Source organism: Python bivittatus, unplaced genomic scaffold (genome assembly GCF_059951505.1).
Source record: "Python bivittatus isolate LINGU-HERP-01145 unplaced genomic scaffold, Pbiv_v1 ctg000320_np1212, whole genome shotgun sequence".
Classification (NCBI taxonomy): Eukaryota; Metazoa; Chordata; class Lepidosauria; order Squamata; family Pythonidae; genus Python; species Python bivittatus.
In genome coordinates, this window is record NW_028277052.1 from 1,156,237 (window position 1) to 1,177,361 (window position 21,125).

General features: G+C 54.7%; 1 protein-coding gene across 11 annotated transcripts in view; it reads left to right on the top strand.

The window, feature by feature from the left end:
* Positions 1 to 18,469: 18,469 nt before the first annotated feature.
* The window catches only part of CADM1 (cell adhesion molecule 1), a 221,722-nt gene continuing 219,066 nt past the window's right edge, over positions 18,470 to 21,125 (top strand). For all 11 annotated transcript variants that reach the window (XM_088138885.1, XM_088138882.1, XM_088138884.1 and 8 more), the window contains exon 1: positions 18,470 to 18,674. In XM_088138885.1, coding sequence (XP_087995011.1) covers positions 18,530 to 18,674 — 145 coding nt within the window. In that variant the 5' untranslated portion in view covers positions 18,470 to 18,529. The remainder of the gene's footprint in view (positions 18,675 to 21,125) is intronic.

The following is a 21,125-nucleotide window of genomic DNA, read 5'->3' on the forward strand; positions in this document are numbered from 1 at the left end:
GGGAGGGGGGAAATCAAATGTGCCCCAAGGCTGCGTCTGCCAGCAAACTCCTTGTCTGAACAAGCGGGCGGTGACTGAGCGGGGAGGGCCGAGGGAGGGCCGAGCAGCCCCATCACGCCTCCCCCAGGTCCAAGGGCTAAGAGATGGGGCGCTGCTTGGCTGCTCCGGGCACTCTCTCAGCACCTCATCCCAAGGCCCCCGGGTCCGTTGATGCACGGAAGACCCTGCTGGGAAGATCTACCTTTCCCGTCTCCTTTTTGCCCTCTGGCCTTCCTTGCGTCTTACCATCCAGTCTTTCCTTGGAGGCTTCCAGACAAGAAAGGTGTGGAGTGAGGGGCTGCTCGTTCCAGAGGTTATCATTTGCCACCTGCAATCCTCTTAGGGTGCTCCACCGTTTTGTTCCCCAGAAAGCCCGTTCTGGAGGAAGAGTTGCAAAGTCGTTTTTGGTCAGAAGCGCTCAGAGCTCCTGTCTGAGGGTACCCTTGGTTCGGCCTTGTGCAGCGGTCTGCTGCTGCTTTCCGAGGCCTTTCCAAACACTGGTCGGTTCCTCCTGCTCCATCAAGTGGGCCGTACCACTTCATCTGGCAGGTGGAGGGCAGAGAGTGCCGTACGTGACATCTCCCTTTCTAGGCAACCTCCCCGAACACAGAAAAGCTAAATATCGGTAGCTCAGCAGCGGATTGAATATCACTGCTTAATTGTGCTAACTGCATAAACTAGCCCTAAGTGCTTGGCACCCACCCAAAGTCCTTCACTTAGTCCGTGCGGATTTCTTTGGGGAGAAACTGAGCTGCTGCTAATTCTCTGAGGATGCTAATTCCCTCTTGACCTTTGCTTCTGCGCTGGGCATTGTCTAATTGGCATTCCAGAGCTTGGTGACTCTTGCGTACCTACGCAGGCTGAATGCAAGAGAGCGTTCACCCAGGGATCATGTCCGGTGGCCGCCAGCAAACGATGCGGCAGGAAAAGGGGCTTTGGCCACATTAGATCAAGTCCATCTGTATTCCACCCCTAATCAGACCTGGTTAGGAAACGTGGAGGGGCACATATGATTGCCGTGAGCACCCAGCAGCTAAATTCACGCTCCTCCGGCCCTGCTGAAATGATGTCCTATCGCTGTGGGGCCTGTTCTTGCTCAAATGCCAGAGTCGGCTCGCAATATCTCACCACCTGATCCTCCCCGCAATGGCAACGCATAGCGCCCGAGGCAACGCCAGCTGAAAATCCTTCGGGCCTTTCCCAGAGTTGGTAGTTAAAGCCCAGGCATTATCAACAGCTGGCCATTCCGCGCCCCCAAATCTGCCCCCCTCTGCCAGCCATCGGCCGGCGTTGCCAGCCTCAGCCCTGTGCCTTTGCGCCTCTCCTGCAGGCGGCCCCCTCCTGCTTGGAGGCCTAATTCCCAGCTCCTCCCGCCCTCCGAGCTGCTCTGGTGATGCACGAGCCCCCCCCCCATAACGGAGCCCCTTGGCTTCCCAGGCAGACAAGCGTGGCTATTGTGCTGCACAGAAAAGGGGATTTGCCTTCTTCCCAGAGTTTCATTACTGTGTTGTCAAGCGACAGGTTCGCAATATGGGATGACAAAAGTCTTCTTCACCAGGGGTTGTGATCCCTGCGCAGAAAACAAACAGAACAACAAGAGGCAAAGAGGCTGGAGGACAGCAATGGCTGTTATCCCAGCGTGTTCTGAGCTGAGCGGGTGCCAATACAAGGTCTGCGGTCATATTGAAAAGGCAGCTGCCAGCCTCAGACACAGGTTGAACCTGAATAGGGCAAGCGGCGATACCACGGGGCATCCGTGTGGCTCAGCGGAGCCCAGCGGCGCATCGGCTCGAAATGAGCTCACGCCGCTGCTGCTGCTGCTGCTGCTGGAGCCCTGAGCCCCCCTCCTCACAGGGGCGTCGCTGCCAGGGCTGCCTCCCAGGAAACAGCACGCCAGGTCCCCAGATCCCAGCCGAAGTCATGGGCCCACCAGCACCCTCGCTGAAGGACAGAAGGAGCAGGAGGGGAGGCAACGCATCACTCTCGCAAAGAGGGGTCTGTGTGCGAGGGAGTTGGGGGGGGAGAAAGCAGCAAACAGGTCTGAGTCCACAGCAGGCAAAGGCGTGGAGGAGGCTGGGAGGGCCTCTCTGGGGGGGGATTGCAGAGATGCCATCCCCGTGAAGATCCATCTGACGTCATGGAAGATGGCATCTGGAGCAGAAGGAAGGGGAAGGGGCTTTACAGGAAGAGATGCTACTGGAGACCCCTTCTAGCGAAGGCCAAGGCTTTCTCAGGGGTCTGGAAATAGCAAATCTGGGGTCAAGAAATGCCAGAGACAGGCGGAGGCAGCTTCCTGCAGGCCTCCTAAGCCAGCTGGCCACACCCTCTCTGAATGGACTTCGAAGGCAGCCTCGTCAGGCCGCCCGCCGCAGTCCGGAAGCTGCGTGGGCATCTCCAGGGTCAAATACCTGCCCCTCTCTCACACATATCCACACAACCGCACTTATCTTTAAGGGCCATTTTCCACAAGATGGGTCTGTGTGGTCGTGCGGTTTCTTGTGGAAAAAGCTCCCTTGGAAGGCTGAAGCCCCTCACACCTGGTGCAGTTTGGGGAAGGAGCAGTGAGGAGGCTGGGAACAGGAGGGGCTCTGACAGCTGCGCCCTTGAGGGGAGCCCATTTTTCCTGTTTTGGCCTCTTCCCCGGCCCAGCTCTCCCCACAGTTGGAAACTTCAGCCCTGCTGTGGGACTCGTGCTGCCGATCTATGGCTGCAACGGATTCGGTTGCACTTCCAGCTAGACCAGTGCTGCAGCCTAATCCGCGATGCATAAATGTGCTGATCTTCCTGACTTAGAGAATGTAGCTTAATGAACCCCTGCTAACATATCCTTTTTATTCCACCACCCCTTGTTAATATCTCCTTCCACTGAGGTCCGCTGTAATCGTAAGGGAGTTCAGAGCTTTTGGTCTTGGATGCACGGAGAGCGTGAACTGCTCTGTTTTGGCTTTTCAGCGATTGGCGTGTTGAAACCGAAGCTTAACTAAGCCAGTTATTAGGAGAGAATGCAGGTTTTTTTAATCTCAAGAAAGAATAAGAAGAAATGCCTTTATAATTCTCTGTGTGCCTTGCTTCCGATATGGAGCGGCTACAGACACACACACATCTTGAAACAGCTGAATACTGACATGATCCATGGAAACAGGTGCCCGGCTTTGGGATAGCTGGACCGTAGCCCATCCAATTGGCACTCAGAAAATGTACATTACTTAGCAATGTAGATTATGCTGACTTTTTTTCCTGTAGCATTCCATCTGGCAGTTTTCAAAACCCACGATTAATTATGGTGGGGCTTTGGGTTTTTTCCTCCCTCACAACTCACAACCCTTCCTAAGATCCTTCTGCTGAAGTGAGGCAATGCTCTGGCCCATTTTTTTCAGATGACATATAGCAATAGCATATATCTCTGCGGCACTAGGCAGAGCCAAATGTGTCCCCAAATCTTGTCTGGCTACAGTTGTAAAGCTCCGAGTTTCTACTTGACTTGTTCAACCAGCTCCTTTCAAGGCAACCAAGAACGCTCCGGAGGACCTCGCCTCCTGAGCAGCTGCTGTTGCAGGAAGGGGGAAGGGGGGGGCTCCTGATGCTTCCATGTCGCGTGTTAGGAGCTGTGGGAATTGCACCAGGAACTCAAAACTTTGCCTACAGCTTGCCCCATGGGGTGAGCCACAGAGGTTGCCACAAAAGGACCTTCCTAGAGCAGGGAAGGGGATGGGGGGTTCATAGGTTCCTCCTCCTCTCATCCCTGAGACTATCTTGAAGGCTCCATCCATCCCTCAGGCAGAGCGTTTGCCTCTTCCCTAAATTCTGTCCAAGTCTCAGGATTGCTCCTTCAACCAATGAGTAGCTAGAACCAGGCCTACCATGTAACCTGGACAAGCTTTAAAGCAGAGAGCATCAACTTCTGAGCCTGTAGGCCTTAAGACTGCCTATCCATCTCCCCCAGTACCATCCAAACTGGCTAGCAATGTTATTCAAAGTCTCAGGTAATGAGGGGTCTTTCCCACCAACAGCTTCCTAATCCCCTTTTTTAAAAAGTGAGGTTGCAAAGGATGGAAACCAGACCTCTGCATGGAAAGCAGAAGTTCACCCAAATCTCTAAGCTCTGAAAATCCTGGCCAATGGGTGAGTCAAGGATCTCCCCACAGCTGCCACTGGGAAGGCACCGGTTGATGCCTGGGAAGAGAACAAATGGGGTCTCTCTGGGCCAACCTATAGGACCTACAGTATTTATTTAGGAAATTTAGGACGTTTAGAAGTGGCCACTGTGTTTCCTTCCACCAGACTTAGGAGATGGACTTGGATCAAGCCACCTCCCCGGTAGCCCCTGAAGCAATACTGGCCCCTCTCTTCTTCAAAGTCAAGCATCGTCTTTCGGCCAGACAGGTGCATTTAGAGAAGAACTGCTGGGTAGTCGGAAGGAGAGTTTCCAAGAAGAAGTTAAAAGTAGGGCAAGATGAGATGGAACAGGAACAACGGGAGATCAGAGGACAAACCTCCCATCCACCAACGGGAAAATTGGTCTTACATTAAAGTCTGGATGTGTTTGATTTCTTTTTCTCTTTGGGGGAAAAGAGGTAAACTAAAATAAAATCTCTGAAGTTCGGGGAGGAGGTTTTCCTCACCCAAGGAGGTAGCTGCAGCTGAAGTAGGTTCAAAAGGAACGAAGGCTTTTGCTGGTCTCCAAGGGTCACGCACAGCAGGATGGGGGTGGGCAAGGGCCCCCTCTGTTGAAGGCTTCACCCCACCGGGCATCCTGCCTTCCTCTAATGTGGATCGCGATGGCTCCCCTTCCCTCCCAGGCCCACCTTCTTGGCTTGACTCTGACACTCGCTGTGCAGCGGAGGGTGCATGTCAAAAAACATTTCAGGGCTAATGTGGAGCCTCGAAAAGGAATGTCAGACATAAGAGAGAGAGAGAGAGAGAGAGAGAGAGAGAGAGAGAGATGATGTCTCTGCAGAAGGATTTGACCTTAGTAATCTAATTTGCTTTAAATTTAAAATGATACTTCATTCTCTTATTATAAGGAGCCATGCCATTGGCTTGTAAAGATTACCATTTCTTGTCTTTCCAATTGTAATAAATCCAATTCAAGCACCCTCTTGATTTGGAATCCGTCACAACAAGACCCAGAGGGCACAGCTCCGTGGATGAGTTTCCTGGAGAGGGGCCACCCGGGGGCAGGCAAAAGAGACGACGCACGGCAATTGCGGGCCTTGGCTCTCCCGACCTCCACTTCTCCACGCAAGCCGGGTGGAAATAAGGCTCAGAGGATGTTATGGCTTCTTCCTCATTATTCAGCCCTAAAAGGATTACCGTGGCAGGGGAGACAGGCTGGCTACAGTGACATCTTCCTTCTTGGCTTGGGGATCTGTCTGGCTCTTTTCAGTCCCTTCAGCATCCCTCCTCTCGTGCAGGCAGGGCAACCCTTCCTGGTTGTTCTTCCTGTCCACGATAATTGACTGGCCTGTGGGCAGAAGAAACATGGATGCCAGTGGGGCTGCATGAGAGGGGTTCTTATTTCCCCCCAAGAAAGATCATTCTCCAGTGGGCCATGTGCTCAGAAGAGGGTCCTCACTAAGGGACTTCTGGAGAGGCTCTCGACCTTTAGGGGATCCTGGCAAACTGCAGGCAGGTGGCATTTGATTGGGGGAAGCCATTGGTCTGATCCCTCTTCAGCCATGGGGATCCATTGCCAGGTAGCCTTGGGCCTCTGGGTACACAGGAAGGATCACTCTTCTCCTGCGCTCAAAGAACTTCTGCTGAGAGACCCATAGGCTCTCTGTTGCCCAGAATCCATGGAGAAGCCAGGCAAATGGGGGGTGGGTGGGTGGGAGGCAGAGAGAGAAGGGGCAGAGGTGGTGTTTCCTTCCTTCCTTCCTTCCTTCCTCCCTCCCTCCCTCCCTCTCATTTCCTTCCTTCCTTCCTCCCTCCCTCCCTCCCTCCCTCCCTCCCTCCCTCCCTCTCATTTCCTTCCTCCCTCCCTCCCTCCCTCTCTCTCATTTCCTTCCTTCCTTCCTTCCTTCCTTCCTTCCTTCCTTCCTTCCTTCCTTCCTTCCTTCCTTCCTTCCTTCCTTCCTTCCTTCCTCCCTCCCTCCCTCCCTCCCTCCCTCCCTCCCCCCAGAAGCAGCTTCAGCAACAACGAGCCATGGGGCATTTCAAGACCATGATATACCAAAGGCTGGTCAAGGAAGTTTCCATGGATTGCAGTCCGTTCTGGGAATAAAATGGGTCAGCTCACTCTTGTGGGAACTGCACTTCCAGGAATGAAGTTTTATCACATACAGTATATATCAAAACCAGTGGAGACAATATTTTGCTATGGAGACTGATAATGCATTACCTGTCCAGGGAGTGAATTGAAAGATCAAACAAACACCCCTCTGTTCAGGATTAAACAGTGCTGCAACGGAAAGGGGGTCAGGTCAGGGTTGTGCCCTGATATCACATGCTGAAGGTTCAGCCCAAGGAACTCCAAGAGACAATGCAAATACAGTTCTGTTGCGTTTATTAGCTTCCACCTCAAGACAGAATCTCACCAGACTGAACCCAAGTTCCCAAGCCAGCCCGCCACAACACCATGAATTCCTTAGGGAGGTGCCAGCCTCATCTTCTTGAACTTCCCACGCTCCTGTTGGGGGCTAAGAACACGCTTATCTCCCTGAGCATGGCCTTCATAAGTCCATTCCATCACACATGCTTTCTCTTTGCTGTATGCTTGGCAAGCAAATGGAATGTGTGAATCAGCTGATGCCATCACAGAAGACACAGGATCAGCAGCATTATGACTGATTTACACAATGCACTGACCTAAAGTCCCATTGGCTGGTTTTGAGATCCACTGTGTTGTGTGAAGTCAGAAAATTGGGCTCATTCCACAAGATATGATTCAGTTAACCTTAGATGTGTACATTGTGTGCACACAATCATTGGGTCTGCGTTGGTGAGTTTATTTGTGAGGCCACAGCTATCAACTGATGACCAAGTTTGGGAAAACCAGCCCTCAGGGGATATGACAGTAGTGAAAAGGTTGAGCACCATGCTTTAGGGATCCATTCTAGCTGTGAGAGATCCTTCTTGGCTGAGCCAGCCAGTCTGTAGTCTGCCCCATCATGTTGTGGACGCTGTCCTGAATGGAAATACAGAAATTAGGTGAAATGATCCACCTTGGGCTACTTCTAAACCCCAGAGCCTTCCAGCGCTGGCCTAGACTCTAGACCTCATTAGTGTAGTAGGGATTATGATGGTGGCAATGAGAAGCAGCAGTTTTGCCAGAGTGGCCAACATCAGAAGTCACAGTCCATAGCTAAAGAAGAGATTTGCAGGCTGGGGACATCTCCTCATCACAGGGTGGTAGGAATAAGGTTCTTTCTCAAGAGCTGGCAGTTGGGGGAGCAACATCAGATAATGGAGTCTGAGGCTGTGCTGGAGAAGAAACCTCCAGGTCTCTGTAGGGTCTTACCCCAAGCAACAACTGTCTTCCATTATCATGCTGGAGAAGGCATTTCTCCCTATAAATCACACTGGGATGTACACAGCTTGCATATCAACAACTGCTACTGCACAGGGAGCAAAGACAGGCACGCCACAGATGAAGCCAGAGAAGTGGGCTGGAGGAACCATATTTTACCCATCTGGTAGAAGGAGAAGAAGAAAGTAGCAAAGGGTTTGAGGCCAATATTTATTTGCTAGCTACATTTTCTTTCCAACATTCCTCTAAGGCTTTGTTTCCATCTCCATTTTAATCTCAGGTACAAGATTAAATTGGAGATCATCTAGGTTGAGAGACTGGCAGACCCACAGCCATCGGTTTCTGACAAAAGCCATGATGGGTATGGTCTTGCTTGCCTACCATGCAAAGCCTTCATGGAATTGGTTAAATGCTTCAGCTTAACACAACATGGGAAATCAGACATTATTGTTTGTAAATGATAGATTATATCTTAGTCTGTCATGAGCCCATCCAACTGAGTTTATTTAACTAACCAAGCTTTAAGAAGCATGGCTTAGCATGGTGTGTGCAAACCCAATCTTTGGGAAATTCTTGGCTGAAATTGAATTTCAGCCTGGTCTGATCTTCCCAAGATTACCACAGCAAACATGTCCTACCTGTTTTCCTCTAGATGTGTCTGGAGTATAAGACTTCCAACTAGGAGATGAAGTACCATGTCCCTGCTTCCACTCCCCTTTCTCACATGGCTTTTGGAAAAGGAGCTCCATTTTAGGGGAGGAAATGAGCAGCAGTACCTGGCAAAGCTCTAGGAACAGTCTACCAGTTGGTCATTACTAGTTGCCACCTCCAGAGCTGCCCCTGTGTACCCGCCAGTAAAAGAGAGTGGCTGTTAGAAGCCCATTCAGAGTAAGAGCTGGAATGTTTGAGACCTCATGGTCTTTTCCGCTGATCCAGAAAAAAGGGTTTCAGCGTGTTAGCGTGCATGTGTGCATGTGCGCGTGTGTTGGGAGAGCTCATTCCTGGCAGGGTTTATGATTCTTCAAGCTACTTCAGTGCACTAGACAGAGGATCTCAAAGGTTTGTACTCCTGACCTAGAAAGTAGAGGGTGACCGTACCTTTTCATCTTTCCCAGCTGACAGCAATTAAGTCAACTTCACCATCTGCCTCTTGAGGTACTACCAAGTAGTTCCTTGAGTGAGTCACTGTCTGAGGATGCAATAAAGTGACACACTGAACCACAAACCAGCCAACCATATTCTACCTAGCAGGTGGTGTGAACCCTGATCATTGGACTGATCCTAGACTTTGAAGGGAGACAAATGGTGTTGGGACTGATATAGATATAAACTTGACCAAAATGGCCCCTAAAACGTATTGGAAATCTGGCTTTGTGGTCCTCTGTGGGAGAGCAAGCTGCACTGGACTCCATGGGACTTTAAGAAAGTCTGCATGAGCTCTATCCTAGTGTGGGATTTGTGGGTCCTTTGAGGCATGGAAACATAGTTAGAGATGTCTTGCTGACTTGTGAACTGGGAATGCTCTCTCTTGAAATGCTGGGTTGGTTCTGACTTTGTAAGTCTTGTCGAGCAGCTGGAGGCAGAAAAGACATGAGCATTTGGCCTCCCCTTCAGCTGTTCTGAAGTTCCTGAGCCATTCCTCACCCAAGAATAACCGGGCATGCCTTGTCCTGCCTCCTTCTTGGGTCATGCGACCCCAGTGGTCAGCAAATGTTGCAAGTGCCCTCGGCTGGGCTGTGGAAGGGGGCTGAGAAGTACGGCTTCCGCATCTACCAAGCCTGCTTTTCTCCCCCTGCCCGCCAGCAACCTGCTGCTTCTTAAGGAAAGAAGACCCCTCGGAAGGACTTCCAGGGGGTCCTGCTGAAGCCTCAGGGTCCTCCTTGATGGCTCTCGTGACTCCATTTGCGTAAACTGCAGTGACGAGGTAGCCGCGTGCTCCGTCTCCCTGTACACGCTGCATCAGAGACCTCTTTCTGCTTGGCAGATTCCGTTTTTGACTAATATGCCATTTCAATTTGGAACAAATATGGTATTCATCACGGGGAAAGTTGCCTTAAGATCTGCATGAGGTGTAACTAAAGTTGTAACTCTATAGGCAGGAGGGGGCCATGTCCAATGAAATCCTGTTGCAGCACATGTATGTGAGGAAATTAAAGTTTGCGTTTCTTCTTCCTGCCATTTGAACAGTCCAAACCTCTGTTCTTCCATTTGATGACAGGGAAATGGGAGGCCCACAAAAGCTGTACTTCAGAGCCTCACTGCGGGAAGAGAAAATCATCCTTGGAGCTCTCAAATTTCTTTCAGAAAAAGCTGTTAAATCCGAACAGCTTTCAGCTGATTATTCCTTTCTCTGGGTTGCTGGAATAAACTCTGAAATTTTCAAACAGGGACATGAGCTGTGGCCAGACAGTCCTTTTAATGGCAGTAGCAGAGCTTGGATGCCACGGAAGGCTTTGAACGTTCAAACGGAGCCTTAGATGAGCAACTGTTTCTCTTCACTTGGCCGAGTTCAGAGCGACTACTGTATTGCGATGCCCGGGGCGGGGGAGAGATCAGACTCCCAGAAACTCAGAACCAATTCGCAGGTTCCCAAAAGGCACACGCTCAGTTATGGCAGGGATCGGCCATTTCGGGAGGGAGGAAAAGGAGAGGAGGCGCTTGGGTTGGAAGGCTGGGGTTCCCCAGATGCATTTTGAAAAACCCAGCTGGAAAATGTGCAGACCTGCCAGGGAAGGGTATCTTCTCTAAAGCCTGGAGAACGAACGTAGAGTTTTCCACCTGCATTCCGAAGTTTGGGGAGAATTACACCACGCCATTTCTCTGAATAGGTGCTTTGTCATCTAAAGCTCATAAAGGTCACGTTAAAGAAAGTGAAGAGTACCCAGGCCATCAACCATCTAAAATATTTTGGCAGGTTTAACTGCCTGGCTTGGAAGTGACAAATTGGTGTTATAAACATACAAAGGGAAGTTTGATGGGCCCAAACATTCAGTCTCATTAGCATCCCTGGCAGGGGCACCTGCAGGAGGGGAGGTGTCAAGGCAGCAGGTGTGACCACAGGCTGCAGCTGCCATCTTTGTTTTCAGGGCCACCCCTTGGAGCCGCCCCAATCCCTGGCAACACGTCTCCCTTTTCGCCAAGGCTGAGTCTGCTGGAGCTCCTCTTTGCGGAGCACGTTGTCTTCTGTGGGATCGGTGGACCTCCCCCATGCTTACATACCTTTCCTTGAACATCCTGGGGAGTTCAAATGCAGAGGAAGGAGGAGAGAAACTGTTTAAAAATTACAGGCCCAAGAGGGAAGGGACGCTCTGTCTCCAGAGCCCACGCATTTTATCTGCCCTTCCAACGGGATGACAGCACTCGGGAGCGTGATCTGGCTCATGACCCCAAACCGCTGTCCTCCTCCTCCTCCTCCTCCTCCTCCTCCTTCCAGAGTTTAACCACAGCCCTTTACCAATGGCGCTGCTCAGCTGATTAGACCCAGCAGCAGCAGAACCACATTTGAGCGCCCTTTCCTGTTACTTGCTGATGGCTGAGATCCTCAGGGCTGGCATGCGGCGGGTGCCACGAGCTCCAGAAAGCCATATCAGGGTTGTTCGTGACAGGAGGACTTCTCAGAGGTGGTACCTTCATTTGAAAAGCTCTTTCCCCTGAAATTTCTGCAGTGCTCATGGTGCTATCTCTTGGGTGCCTCTTGAAGACTTTATCCAGGGCTAACTATGGATAAATATGGGACAAGTGGCTTCTCTTCCTTTTCCTCCTCTGCCCATCTTTTTAATGAGTTTGTTTTTATATTTATTTACTGTATCGTTTTATGACTATATTTAAATGAAGTTATAATTGTAAACTGCTGAGGGAAGCAACATGGAACACAACTAACAAGTAAGGTCATTGCGTGGTCCACATTGTGGCGAATGTTTGCGGGCAGTCACTCATGCTTGGTTGTTAAAAATGGTCCCTGCAGTTGCCAAAGGCTGAAACATCTCTATACAGACATGAAATATGACCCTATAAGAATGGAGGGAAAACCTGGAGCAAACTTGTGTAGCATTTCAATGATGGGGACGAGACGCAGAATCTGCCCAAGGTAAATTAAGCAGGTATCTGAACTGCATCTGGCTTCTTCAGTAGCCCCAGAGACGGTTTTTCTGACCTGTTGAAAATAAAATGGGAGATTAAAGAGCTTTTAAAAGATCTTAGCATACAAAGGCCTTTTAAGAGCTCTTTAATCTTCCTGTTTTATTTCTTGTAGTCTAACAAAACAAATCACAGACGTGTTGCAGTCTGCAAACATTATCTATCTATCTATCTATCTATCTATCTATCTATCTATCTATCTATCTATCTATCTATCTATCTATCTATCTATCTATCTAATCTATCCATCCATCCATCCATCCATCCATCCATCCATCCATCCATCCATCCATCCATCCATCCATCGCATAGATTTCCAAGCAATATATTCTGAGATTTTCAGAAAAGTAGAATTTACTTTCCAATCTTGTGAATGTTGGAATGGGGAAATGCATGAAAACTGCAATGGCACCTCCAGTGCTGTTGTCCATTGTCTTGAGAACACCAATGAAATTCTGAAGCTGACTTTGGACTTAGCACCATGTGTGAACCAGGCTGAGTCTTCCTCATGACTCACAAGAGGCCAGTATTGAGCAAAAGCTCCATTGTCTTCGTGAGAATGGTTAAACGGTCAAGAGGCCTGCCGGCGCAGACTGACATTTTAAGAATGTAGCAAAGAGGTAGTAGTGATGCTTTTAAAGCATGCATTTAAAATTTATCTAAAAATGCCCCTTTTAGTTGGGCAATTTAAAAGTGTAAGTAAGTGTTACTGCACCTTCCATCTTGCCCGGCTGGCCTTGTCTTCCTCTCAGTTTTCTTTCTTTTTTCCTTCCCACAATTTCTATGCTTCTGCTATCCTTGCACAGGTGTCTGGGGGGCAGGGCTGCCTAATTTCTGCGCTGAGGACCCCTTCACACACATCCAGACACACCAAACCCCCAAAACACACATACCCCAAACCCCAAAACACATGAACAAACGCATTGGACTTATGGATAGATCACACAAGTAAAATGTCTCCTTTCTTTTTCATTTCCTCTCTTAAAATCAGGTTGCGCAAACATCGATTGTAAGTTATAAACTGGAAAAGCACCATCTGGCTTGTGAAGTTAGTTGCATTAAAATATAAAGATATTAACAAATGCCTTCCTATTTGAAGAATATTCAGTAGTGGCATTTTGAGAGAGAGAGAGAAAAATGTGTTACCGTCAGGCAGTTCCTTGTACTCATAACTTTTTTTTTATTAAGTAGCTATGGCAACTTGGCACGTTACTCACCCGACGCAAGTTGCGATAGCATCTTTCCAGGCAGAGAGATGTCCTGCCCTTAATGGTTCCGCTGAAGGCTGCTGTTGAGAGGTGGCGGCCAGAGATGGGCTTTGCCACCGTGCTTCATCAACGGCACTGTTGGCATTGTGCTCTGTGGTTCAGACGCCCCGCTGGCATGGCGCCCAGGCGCTTTGTGGAGATGGCCCTCCCCTGCCAGGCTGATTGGAGGCTCAGTCGTTCTGGGAGCTGAACCCCAAACACTTCACCTGGCCCTGTTGTCTGGCCCAGTGAGCCTGGATGCGGCTGGTAGGGTGGAGTCGGTGGCCTGGTCCAAATCCAGGTTTGGATTCTTCCTCTTGCAAATTATGGTGAACGTCAATAGACAGAGGGTAAGGAAAGCCGTAAGCTTGCCAGGAAAGCAGCCCTGCCTGGGCACAGTCCTCATCTTGGCCAGGACCCAGCTTGAGGTTGGGTACGCTAGTTCCGGTGCCCTCTCCTTGGGGGCTGTGTCCACCACGTTTCCCCCACTTGCCGCCCACTCACAGCACAGCCACAACGGAGCAGCCTCAGAGCTGCCTAGCAGCTACTACTGCGTGGGTGTCCTGCATGCTCCACCCATTCCCCACATCCTGGCTGTGGACCCTGTTGCTTGGGGTGGGGGCAAGGGCTGCAGGGGACAGGTCAGGATAGATGAGAGAGAGACCGAGAGATATTAATTTATTTACGAGATTGATAAGACTGCCAACCCAAACAATGTGAGTCCGGGCAGCAAACGGTTTTGGAGGGTTTTTCTTTTGGTCTCCTTGCCTTTGAAAAGGAAGGGCTTCCCCAACCACCACGCCCACACCCATCCACCCACAGCGATTAAGGGGGAGATGCAAAGAAGAGGCTGGTGGAAGCACCCTGGACCAACCAGAAGTGCCCTCCGAGTAGTTGAGACCACAGCTCATCCCGTGGCTTAAGATTCTTGCTAGGGAGAGGGTGGTCTTGATCCTGGGACTTTCCCCAGGTCTGGCCATTGCAGAACTCTCTGTGTTGCGTCTGGGTGCTGAGGAGCTGCTCCCCAAGGGTACAGGGGTGCGCGTGGCCGTGTCACAAGGCCGGTTCACAAGAGGGGAAGGCAACAAGGCCGCGGTACGAGCCCAACATCACACTGTTCGCAAATGGCGCGTGTGCAGGCCCACCTGAGCTCCTTTCTCCTTCTTAGTGAAGCTGCCTGTTCCTGTTGCAGGCAGCAGCCCGTGCTGTGGCAGCTCTGTCAGGCCTGGCTTCAAGAACGTAGCTAGGAAATGCCCGCTGGCAAACGCCTCAGGGGCTCAGCTTCCCCTCCAGACTGGGTGGACGAGCCTCCTGGCAGGTGAGGGGTTGCTGTCGGTGGCGCTGCCCAACTTTCTCCCCAGCACTTCCTCTGGAGTGGGACCTGCCTGGTGCAGGGAGACCCTGGGAGGGACTCCCCTCAGACTTTAAGCTTTTAACAGATACTTTGTCATGGTTTGCTTTAATGGCTGCAATATTGATATTTATTATGCAAATTGGATTCCCCTACATCTTATTGTTCTGCATCCTATGAATACTTAACTTACTATAAACCTTTCTCCTTAATGTGAGTTGTCCTTCAATTTGATCCTTGTCACGAAGAGCGTCCTGGGCCTCCTCTCTCCAAAGCAAAGTGTGTTCAGGTATGGGGTCCTTAGTGCTTTGTTTACTTCCTCTTGGAGCGGGACAAGGTCCTTCTCTTGGGGGATAAACTTGGTTTAGTGGCTGTAGAGAGCTACATGGCTAGAGCTAGCTGATCAAGACTATGGGGTGAAAGTCAACCTGCCTTCCCGTAGACGGGATAAGTGCACAGATCTGGAAGGAGGAATTTGACAAAAGGATGGCCTGTCTGAGCAGGAGGGAGACTTCATCTTTGCACTGCTGCAATGCAGGTGAGATGGGACATGCCACTTTGATTCAGGAAGGCAGCATGTGCGAGAGCATCTCTGGCTGCTGCTAAACATCAACCCATCTTTGCCACACACACTTTTACCTTCAGGGTTCCCTCAACGGGGCAACCCTGTGTGACAAGGCCCCGAGGGCAGCACCACCCAGAAGAGCCTCCTTCCAAGTGCCGGGAAGAGCTCCCGTCCTCTGCTCCTTCCTCGGGTGCAGCCGGCTTGTTCAGTGCGCAGGAGATAACGAGGCAGGGAAAAACTCTCGCATCCCTCCCACCGGTGGCAGAGAGATCCTTTAATCATGAGATGGATGACATGGCTGAGGGAGGCTGCTTTGGGGGCTTTTGCCAAAGGAAAAAAATGGGCCAAGTAAAACTCACTGCTTTGGCTTTGCACGAAGGCTGAAAGGTAGGGAATAAAGCAGGAGGGAGACGCAAGGGGGAGTCACATGCTTCTCCTCCACCACAGCGCAGACAAGGGGACTCCTCCCAATGGCACAGGAATGCTTCGGGCTCATCTTCCGGCAGCTACGAAGGCCAGAGCCCCCCTCTGCAGAGGACGTGGAGGTAGCATCTCTGGCAGCAAGGCTGCCAAGGCACGCTGCGCTTCAAGTGCCCTGTGGAGGAAGGACTGGGTTTGAAGGCAAGAAGCTTGTCCTCAGTTACACTGCAGAGGCTTTGGGCCCTTTCAGGGCACTGCCCAGTTACAAAGCTGGGGGCAAGGGCTCCCGACATTGGCACGGCAGGACGCTCTTTGGCTCTAAGGCTGAACCTCAAAATACGCCAACGATTCAGTGCCTCTTGCTGGCTCCTCTGGCTGTAACACCACACTGTTCTTGAAATGCAAAAAGGAAGAAGCTATGACCTGCAACGAACTCTCTGAGCGGGATGGATGTGTCAGGCAAGGTGGCTGTCTGGAGGGGAATCATCGCTGGACAGGAACAGTTCCTACATAATCTGCTGGGCCTGTGAGCAGCCACAGCTTCACCGGATGAATGCAGTGCGCCACAGCGGTGGCCAGGCCTCCTTCCTCAAGGAAGCGGTGACCTTGTTTTCCTCAACCACCAGCGTCTTCCCGCTAGCTGACCGGGAGCCCAGGAAGCAGCACCCCCCTGCGTGCAGAGCCCCGTGGCTGGACACGATTAGGCGAGCGGCCGCTTTGCTTCCCAAGGCAGCGCTGTGTTCCAAGCACCGCAGAAGCGGGGTACCCCTTCCGAGCGTCACCGAGCCCTCTTGCCGGCTGGCAGTTGCTGCATAAGCTCTTATCCCTTCCAAGGAACAGTGGGGAGGAGGTCCCGCTTCACTGAAGTGTGTTTGGTAGGAAAGAACTCGCCCCGTGGCCTCCGCGCGGCCAGCGAGAAGGCTCTGTGCGGCTCCGTTTCACTGGGTGCTGAAATGGAAGATGCTGATGGATGTGCTTTTGGGAGGTTTACTCACAATTAAACCCCTTCCTGTTCAAAAGAATGGGCACTAAGGACCACCAATTTCCCATTCTTGTGTTTTATAGGGGGTACTCCTGACCCCTCTTACAGAAACTGGGCCTATAATTAAGCTATTTTTTGTTCTCTGCTGTGCCTGGACTTCTAATCTTTATAGATAGTGAGAAAACTCATTCACTTCTACTATCAGCAGCAAAACCAGGGGAAAGGAAATTATTTGGGCTGCAAAGAGAAACAAACAATTAAAGGGCTGGTGGAAAAAAGAACATGCAGATAAGCAAAGCTGAAAGGCAGTGCTTTAGCAACCAGGTCTCCTGCCAAATCTACCCCATGCCCTGTGCCCATCTAATAAAGGTTCAGACCCAGCCACGAGGAAAAACGCTGCCCCTGAAGATGGAGCCCTCTTCTTTCCAGAGCTCCCAGTTAAGAGAGACTCTACAGCTACTCTATTCTTGCTTTCGTGGCAGCTTTTCTTCCATAAGGAAAAGGATGGAAGAACAGAGGGAAAACACGGGACAAAAATGGATTCAATCAGGTCTCAAGCCTCCATGCCCCAGGCCATGGCAAAATAAAATCCTCCTTTTGGAACTCCCTGGGTTAAGCCTCGAATGACCAAATGATGGACTAGCATTTTGCTTACTGCTTTAGAGCAATATTGATCACCGTCCTGCTTCACCCCCCTTTCCAAACCGAAGGGTGGTGGAATTGGGGTATGGCACGGCCAGAGCGAGGGCTCCTTAGGCAAAAGGGGTTTCGGAGCAAGACTGACTCTTAGCTGCCCCCATTATTGCTCCCAGCCCCCTCCACCTCGGAATTCACTGTTTGGTCTTCAGAAGGGAGAAGAACAGACCTTCCCCTTTCGTATTTGGGGCAGAAGGGGAATCTACCGCAGCGTGCTGACACCCACAACGCCCTTAAAAAGCAGGGAGGCTGCTGCGTGCCCTCCTGCCTTAATTCGCAGCGGCGGGACTGCGATTGCAGGAATAAGGCTGGGTCTGTGTCGCCTTCCCCCTCGCGCTAAAGGCCTTCCTTTCCTTGGGCATCACGGCCATTTGTCAGAAAAGGGCGAGGGAGAGGCCGCTCAACTCGGAGGGTCCCGGTCAGCTGGCCTGGAGCTCTCGGGGGCCCCGTGCGCCCCCGGCTGCCCGCAGCCTGCCCCTCAGGCCTGGCCCTGGCTGCGTGGGAGCGAGCGAGCGCGTCTCCCGGCACCCTTTCGGCGGGTGCTCGCAGCCGTCCGGCACAGAGGCGCTTCCCTGCTCCAGAGGCCCTTCAGGTGCCAGACCGAGAGCGAGGAAAGGGCTCCTCCGGGCCTCCTGGCCTGGCACACAAGGCGAGCTCCCCCGCTTCCTGCAGAGCGCCGCGGGGGCTCCCCGGGGACCGCTCCCGCCGCCTTTCGGAGCCAGCGAGGGCCGGAGCAGCCCGTGAGGCCGCGGCAGGCGGTTCCTTGGGCGGGACGCGGCCGCTTCCGGATTAGTTGGGCGCTCAAAGCCCGCGGGCTCCCCCGTGAATCACGCGCACCTCGACCCTTGGGAAAACCACGCTTGCGGGCATCGGGCATCGGGCATCGGGCACGGGCTGGGTCGGGTCGCGCACTCGCTCCGGCCGCGGTCACCGACGCGCCTGGCTCTGGGCGGCAGGACCCGCGCTCCTCCGAGGTCGCGGGTCTTTCCCTCCAAACGGCAGCGCGCGGGCTCCTGCCTGCGTTCCGCTCCGCTCCGCGCGAGAGGCCCGGCGGCTTCTGTCTCCTCCTGCGAAGGCCACGGCGCTGGACGCTGGGCGCGGACCCCGACCCCGACCCCGCCGCGGGCCCTGGACGGCCGCGGGGCGGCGGCGCCGGACGGAGCCCTTCGGGAGCAGCGGGTCTCCGGGGGAGGGCGCGGGGGGCCTCGGCCGCGGCCCCGCCTTGCCCCCGGCTGCACAAGCATCAGGATCAAGCGCAGCCGCGCGCTGCCACCCGCGCCAGCCCCTTCCCACGCCGCGGACGGGCGCCCGGGGCGGGCCGAGCGACGAGGGGCTCCTCCGGAGCGGGGCCCCTCGCCCCCCGGCCGGGCAGGGGCCGCGGGTGCGGGAGCCGCGCGCTGCGGACGCGGCCAGGCGGAGCGCCGGCGTGCGGGGCGGGGCTCGCCCGGGCCGCCGGCCCCGCCCCGCGCGCCCACTGGCCGGCGCGCGGGGGCGGGGCGGGCGCGGCGCGTCCTGGCTGGCGGGCGGCGCGGCCCCGCCCCGTGACGTCGCGCGTCTCGGGAGGCGCCGGCTCGCTGGCGCGGCGGGTTCGGGCGGCGCTGCCAGAGCCGAGCAGGTGCCGAGGATGGCGAGCCGCAGCCGGACGAGCGCGCCGCAGAGGCGGCGGCCGCAGCAGCCCCAGCCCGCCGCCGCCCCGCCGCCGCCGCCGCCGCCCGCGCTCGTGGTGGTCCTGCTGGCCGCCGCCGCCGCCGCCTCGCTGCTGCCCACAGGTAGGGCCGCCGCCGCCGCCGCCGCCGCGGAGGATGGGCGAGGCAGTCAGTCCGGCCGCGCCGCTCCGGCACCGCCGCCGCTTGCGCTGCCGGCCCGGCCCGGCGCGGCAACAGGTGGGCGCGAGGCCTGGCAGCCCGGGGGAGGAGCGCCGCGGGGCCGCCCTGCCCGGCGCCGAGTCTCGGGGGTCGGGTCGCGTCGCGTCGCGGGGCCTGCCGGCTGCCGCCCGGACGGCGCAGCCCGGCCCGCGGACCCTCCCGGGCGACCCGCGCGGCGGCGGCGACTCCCCGGCCCCGCCGGAGCGGCGGGAGGGACCGCCGCCGCCGCCGTCGCCATGGAAGCCGCCCTCGCGCTGCGTCCGCGCCGCCTTCGCCCGCCGGAGGTCCCCGGTCTCCCTCGGGCGCCGCCGCAGCTCCCCCGCCGCGCGCGGGGCTGCGGCCGGAAACTTCGCCGGGCGGGCGGGCGGCCGGCCGGCCGCGCCCGTCCCTCCCTGCCCTGCCCCGCCCCGCCCCGCTTGCCCGGCGGGGCGGGGCGGCCTGCGCCGGTCGCGGGCCGGACCCTCCCGGACCCGCCCGCCCGCCGGTCGCCGCCTCGCCGGACTGGCCGCGGCGCCATCGAGCGGCCCTCCGGGCTCGGCGGGGCTCCGGAACAAAGAGCGGCATTCATGGGGCGGGCGGCGGGGGGGGCGGCCGTCCGCACCCGATCAAGTTCTCCGCGAAGGGCCCGGGGGGGCGGGCGGGCGGGCGGGCGCGGCGCTTGGCAGCCGCCCGGTCCTCCAAGCCGCCGGCGGGAGCGGCATCCTTGCAGCCGGGGGGGGGGGGCTGAGCGTGGGCCGGCTGCGCGTCCGCCCGGCCCCGGGGCCGCCTTCCCCGTCTCCGGGGCGCCCCGGGTTCCCCCCGGTCGATGGGCTCGGGCTTGGCGGAGCGCTCCCGCTGTCTGCCGCGCTCGGCCCGCTCTCGCGCGGGCACGGCCTGGCATTGCGCGCCAGGAGAAGTCCGGGGGGGAACCTCCTCCTGGGCCCCGGGCCGCTGGCAGCGGAGCCGGAGTGCCAAGCAGCCTCTTGGAGGACGGGCCGAGGGGCGCTCCGAGGCTCGAACCCTTCGCCCGTCTCGGCGGAAGGGAAGCGCCCGAGCCCGCCTGCCCGCCGCGTCCGCGCCTGGAGGGCCCTTCGGCGCAGTAAAGATGGTTTTAATGGGGCTTGCCCCGGGCGTCCGTTCGCTGAAGCGTCCTAGGCGGAGGCGGCCGAGCGAGGAATCTCGGCCTCAGACTGGCAGGGAAATAATGGCCACGTCAAACGGGGCCGTTGGTATCTCGCGGGTGCGGCCACCGCAAGGGCTCCTGGCCGCAGGGCACGGTAGAGAACCTTGGCAGCTGCCGGAGTTGCCCTCTGCCCCATCCCCATCGCTCCGCGCGGGATCCCGGCGCGGCTATCGCGAGCCACTTTCTCACGCTGCTCCCCCTTTCGCAGGGCTGAGATGTCTTCCGTTGTCTCTCGCCTGCTGAGGCTCTCGTGCACCTCTGCCGCGTTGGTCTGTTTTCCCTACTGATACGGTGGGCGCCTAGCTTGCGGTGCTGCCAGTGCTGCTTAAGTGTGTTGTTATTCGTAATTGTCTGAGATGTAGTACTTATTTCTTCGTTCCTGGTCTGGAGGAGTCCTTAGATGTTTGAGCCATGTTCCCCAGATTTTAATTGGGCCGTTGCAAGATTCTGCAGTTGGCAGGGGTGCCCCATTCCGTTTGAGGATCAAAGGACAGGTCTTTGAAGAAAATGGCTGTCGCATTGCTAGACACTTGTGGGCCCTTGGTAGGGCTTGGTGTTCTTGGTTATATATAACGTTTAGCCCATAAGACTGTTTCTCCCCCGGTCTTGTGGGCTTCTCAAGCCAGTGGGTGTTGTTGGCCTCCATTCTCTTCGGTTAACGTGGGTTTTGGAAGCTACCTCTGAAAATGTTGAATTCTTGAAACTGTCTACCAGGGACCTTTTCTGATAGGTTCCTTATATAGTATGGTAATCGGGAGTGTGTTACTGAGCATGTAGTAATTGTAGCAGAAACCCAATTCTAGCCTGGATAATTGTAATGGGGCTAGGTAGTATTAAAGCTTGGTTTAAAATAAGCTGGTACTTTAATCTGTGCGTCCTATGGCACCTTTCATCTGAAGATCACTCTGCTTTACAGTTAATTAAGCTTCACGGTGCTCCTTAGAAGCTGAAAAAGGGCAAGATTCAAGTGTAATTGAAATGTGGTCCTGAGTTGGAGCAGGTTGTGGACAGAGAGTGGATACTACACAGAGCAAACACAAAACAAACCACCCAGGACTTTTCAGGCTGCAGTGCAAACAGACTCCACTGTGATTGGATCTTGGGGATTGTTCGGGCCAAGAGCAGTTGTCCAGAGTGGCTCTGTCCCAGTGCGATCCTTGGAGAAGCATTGGGACTGGAATTCCTGGCTGGGT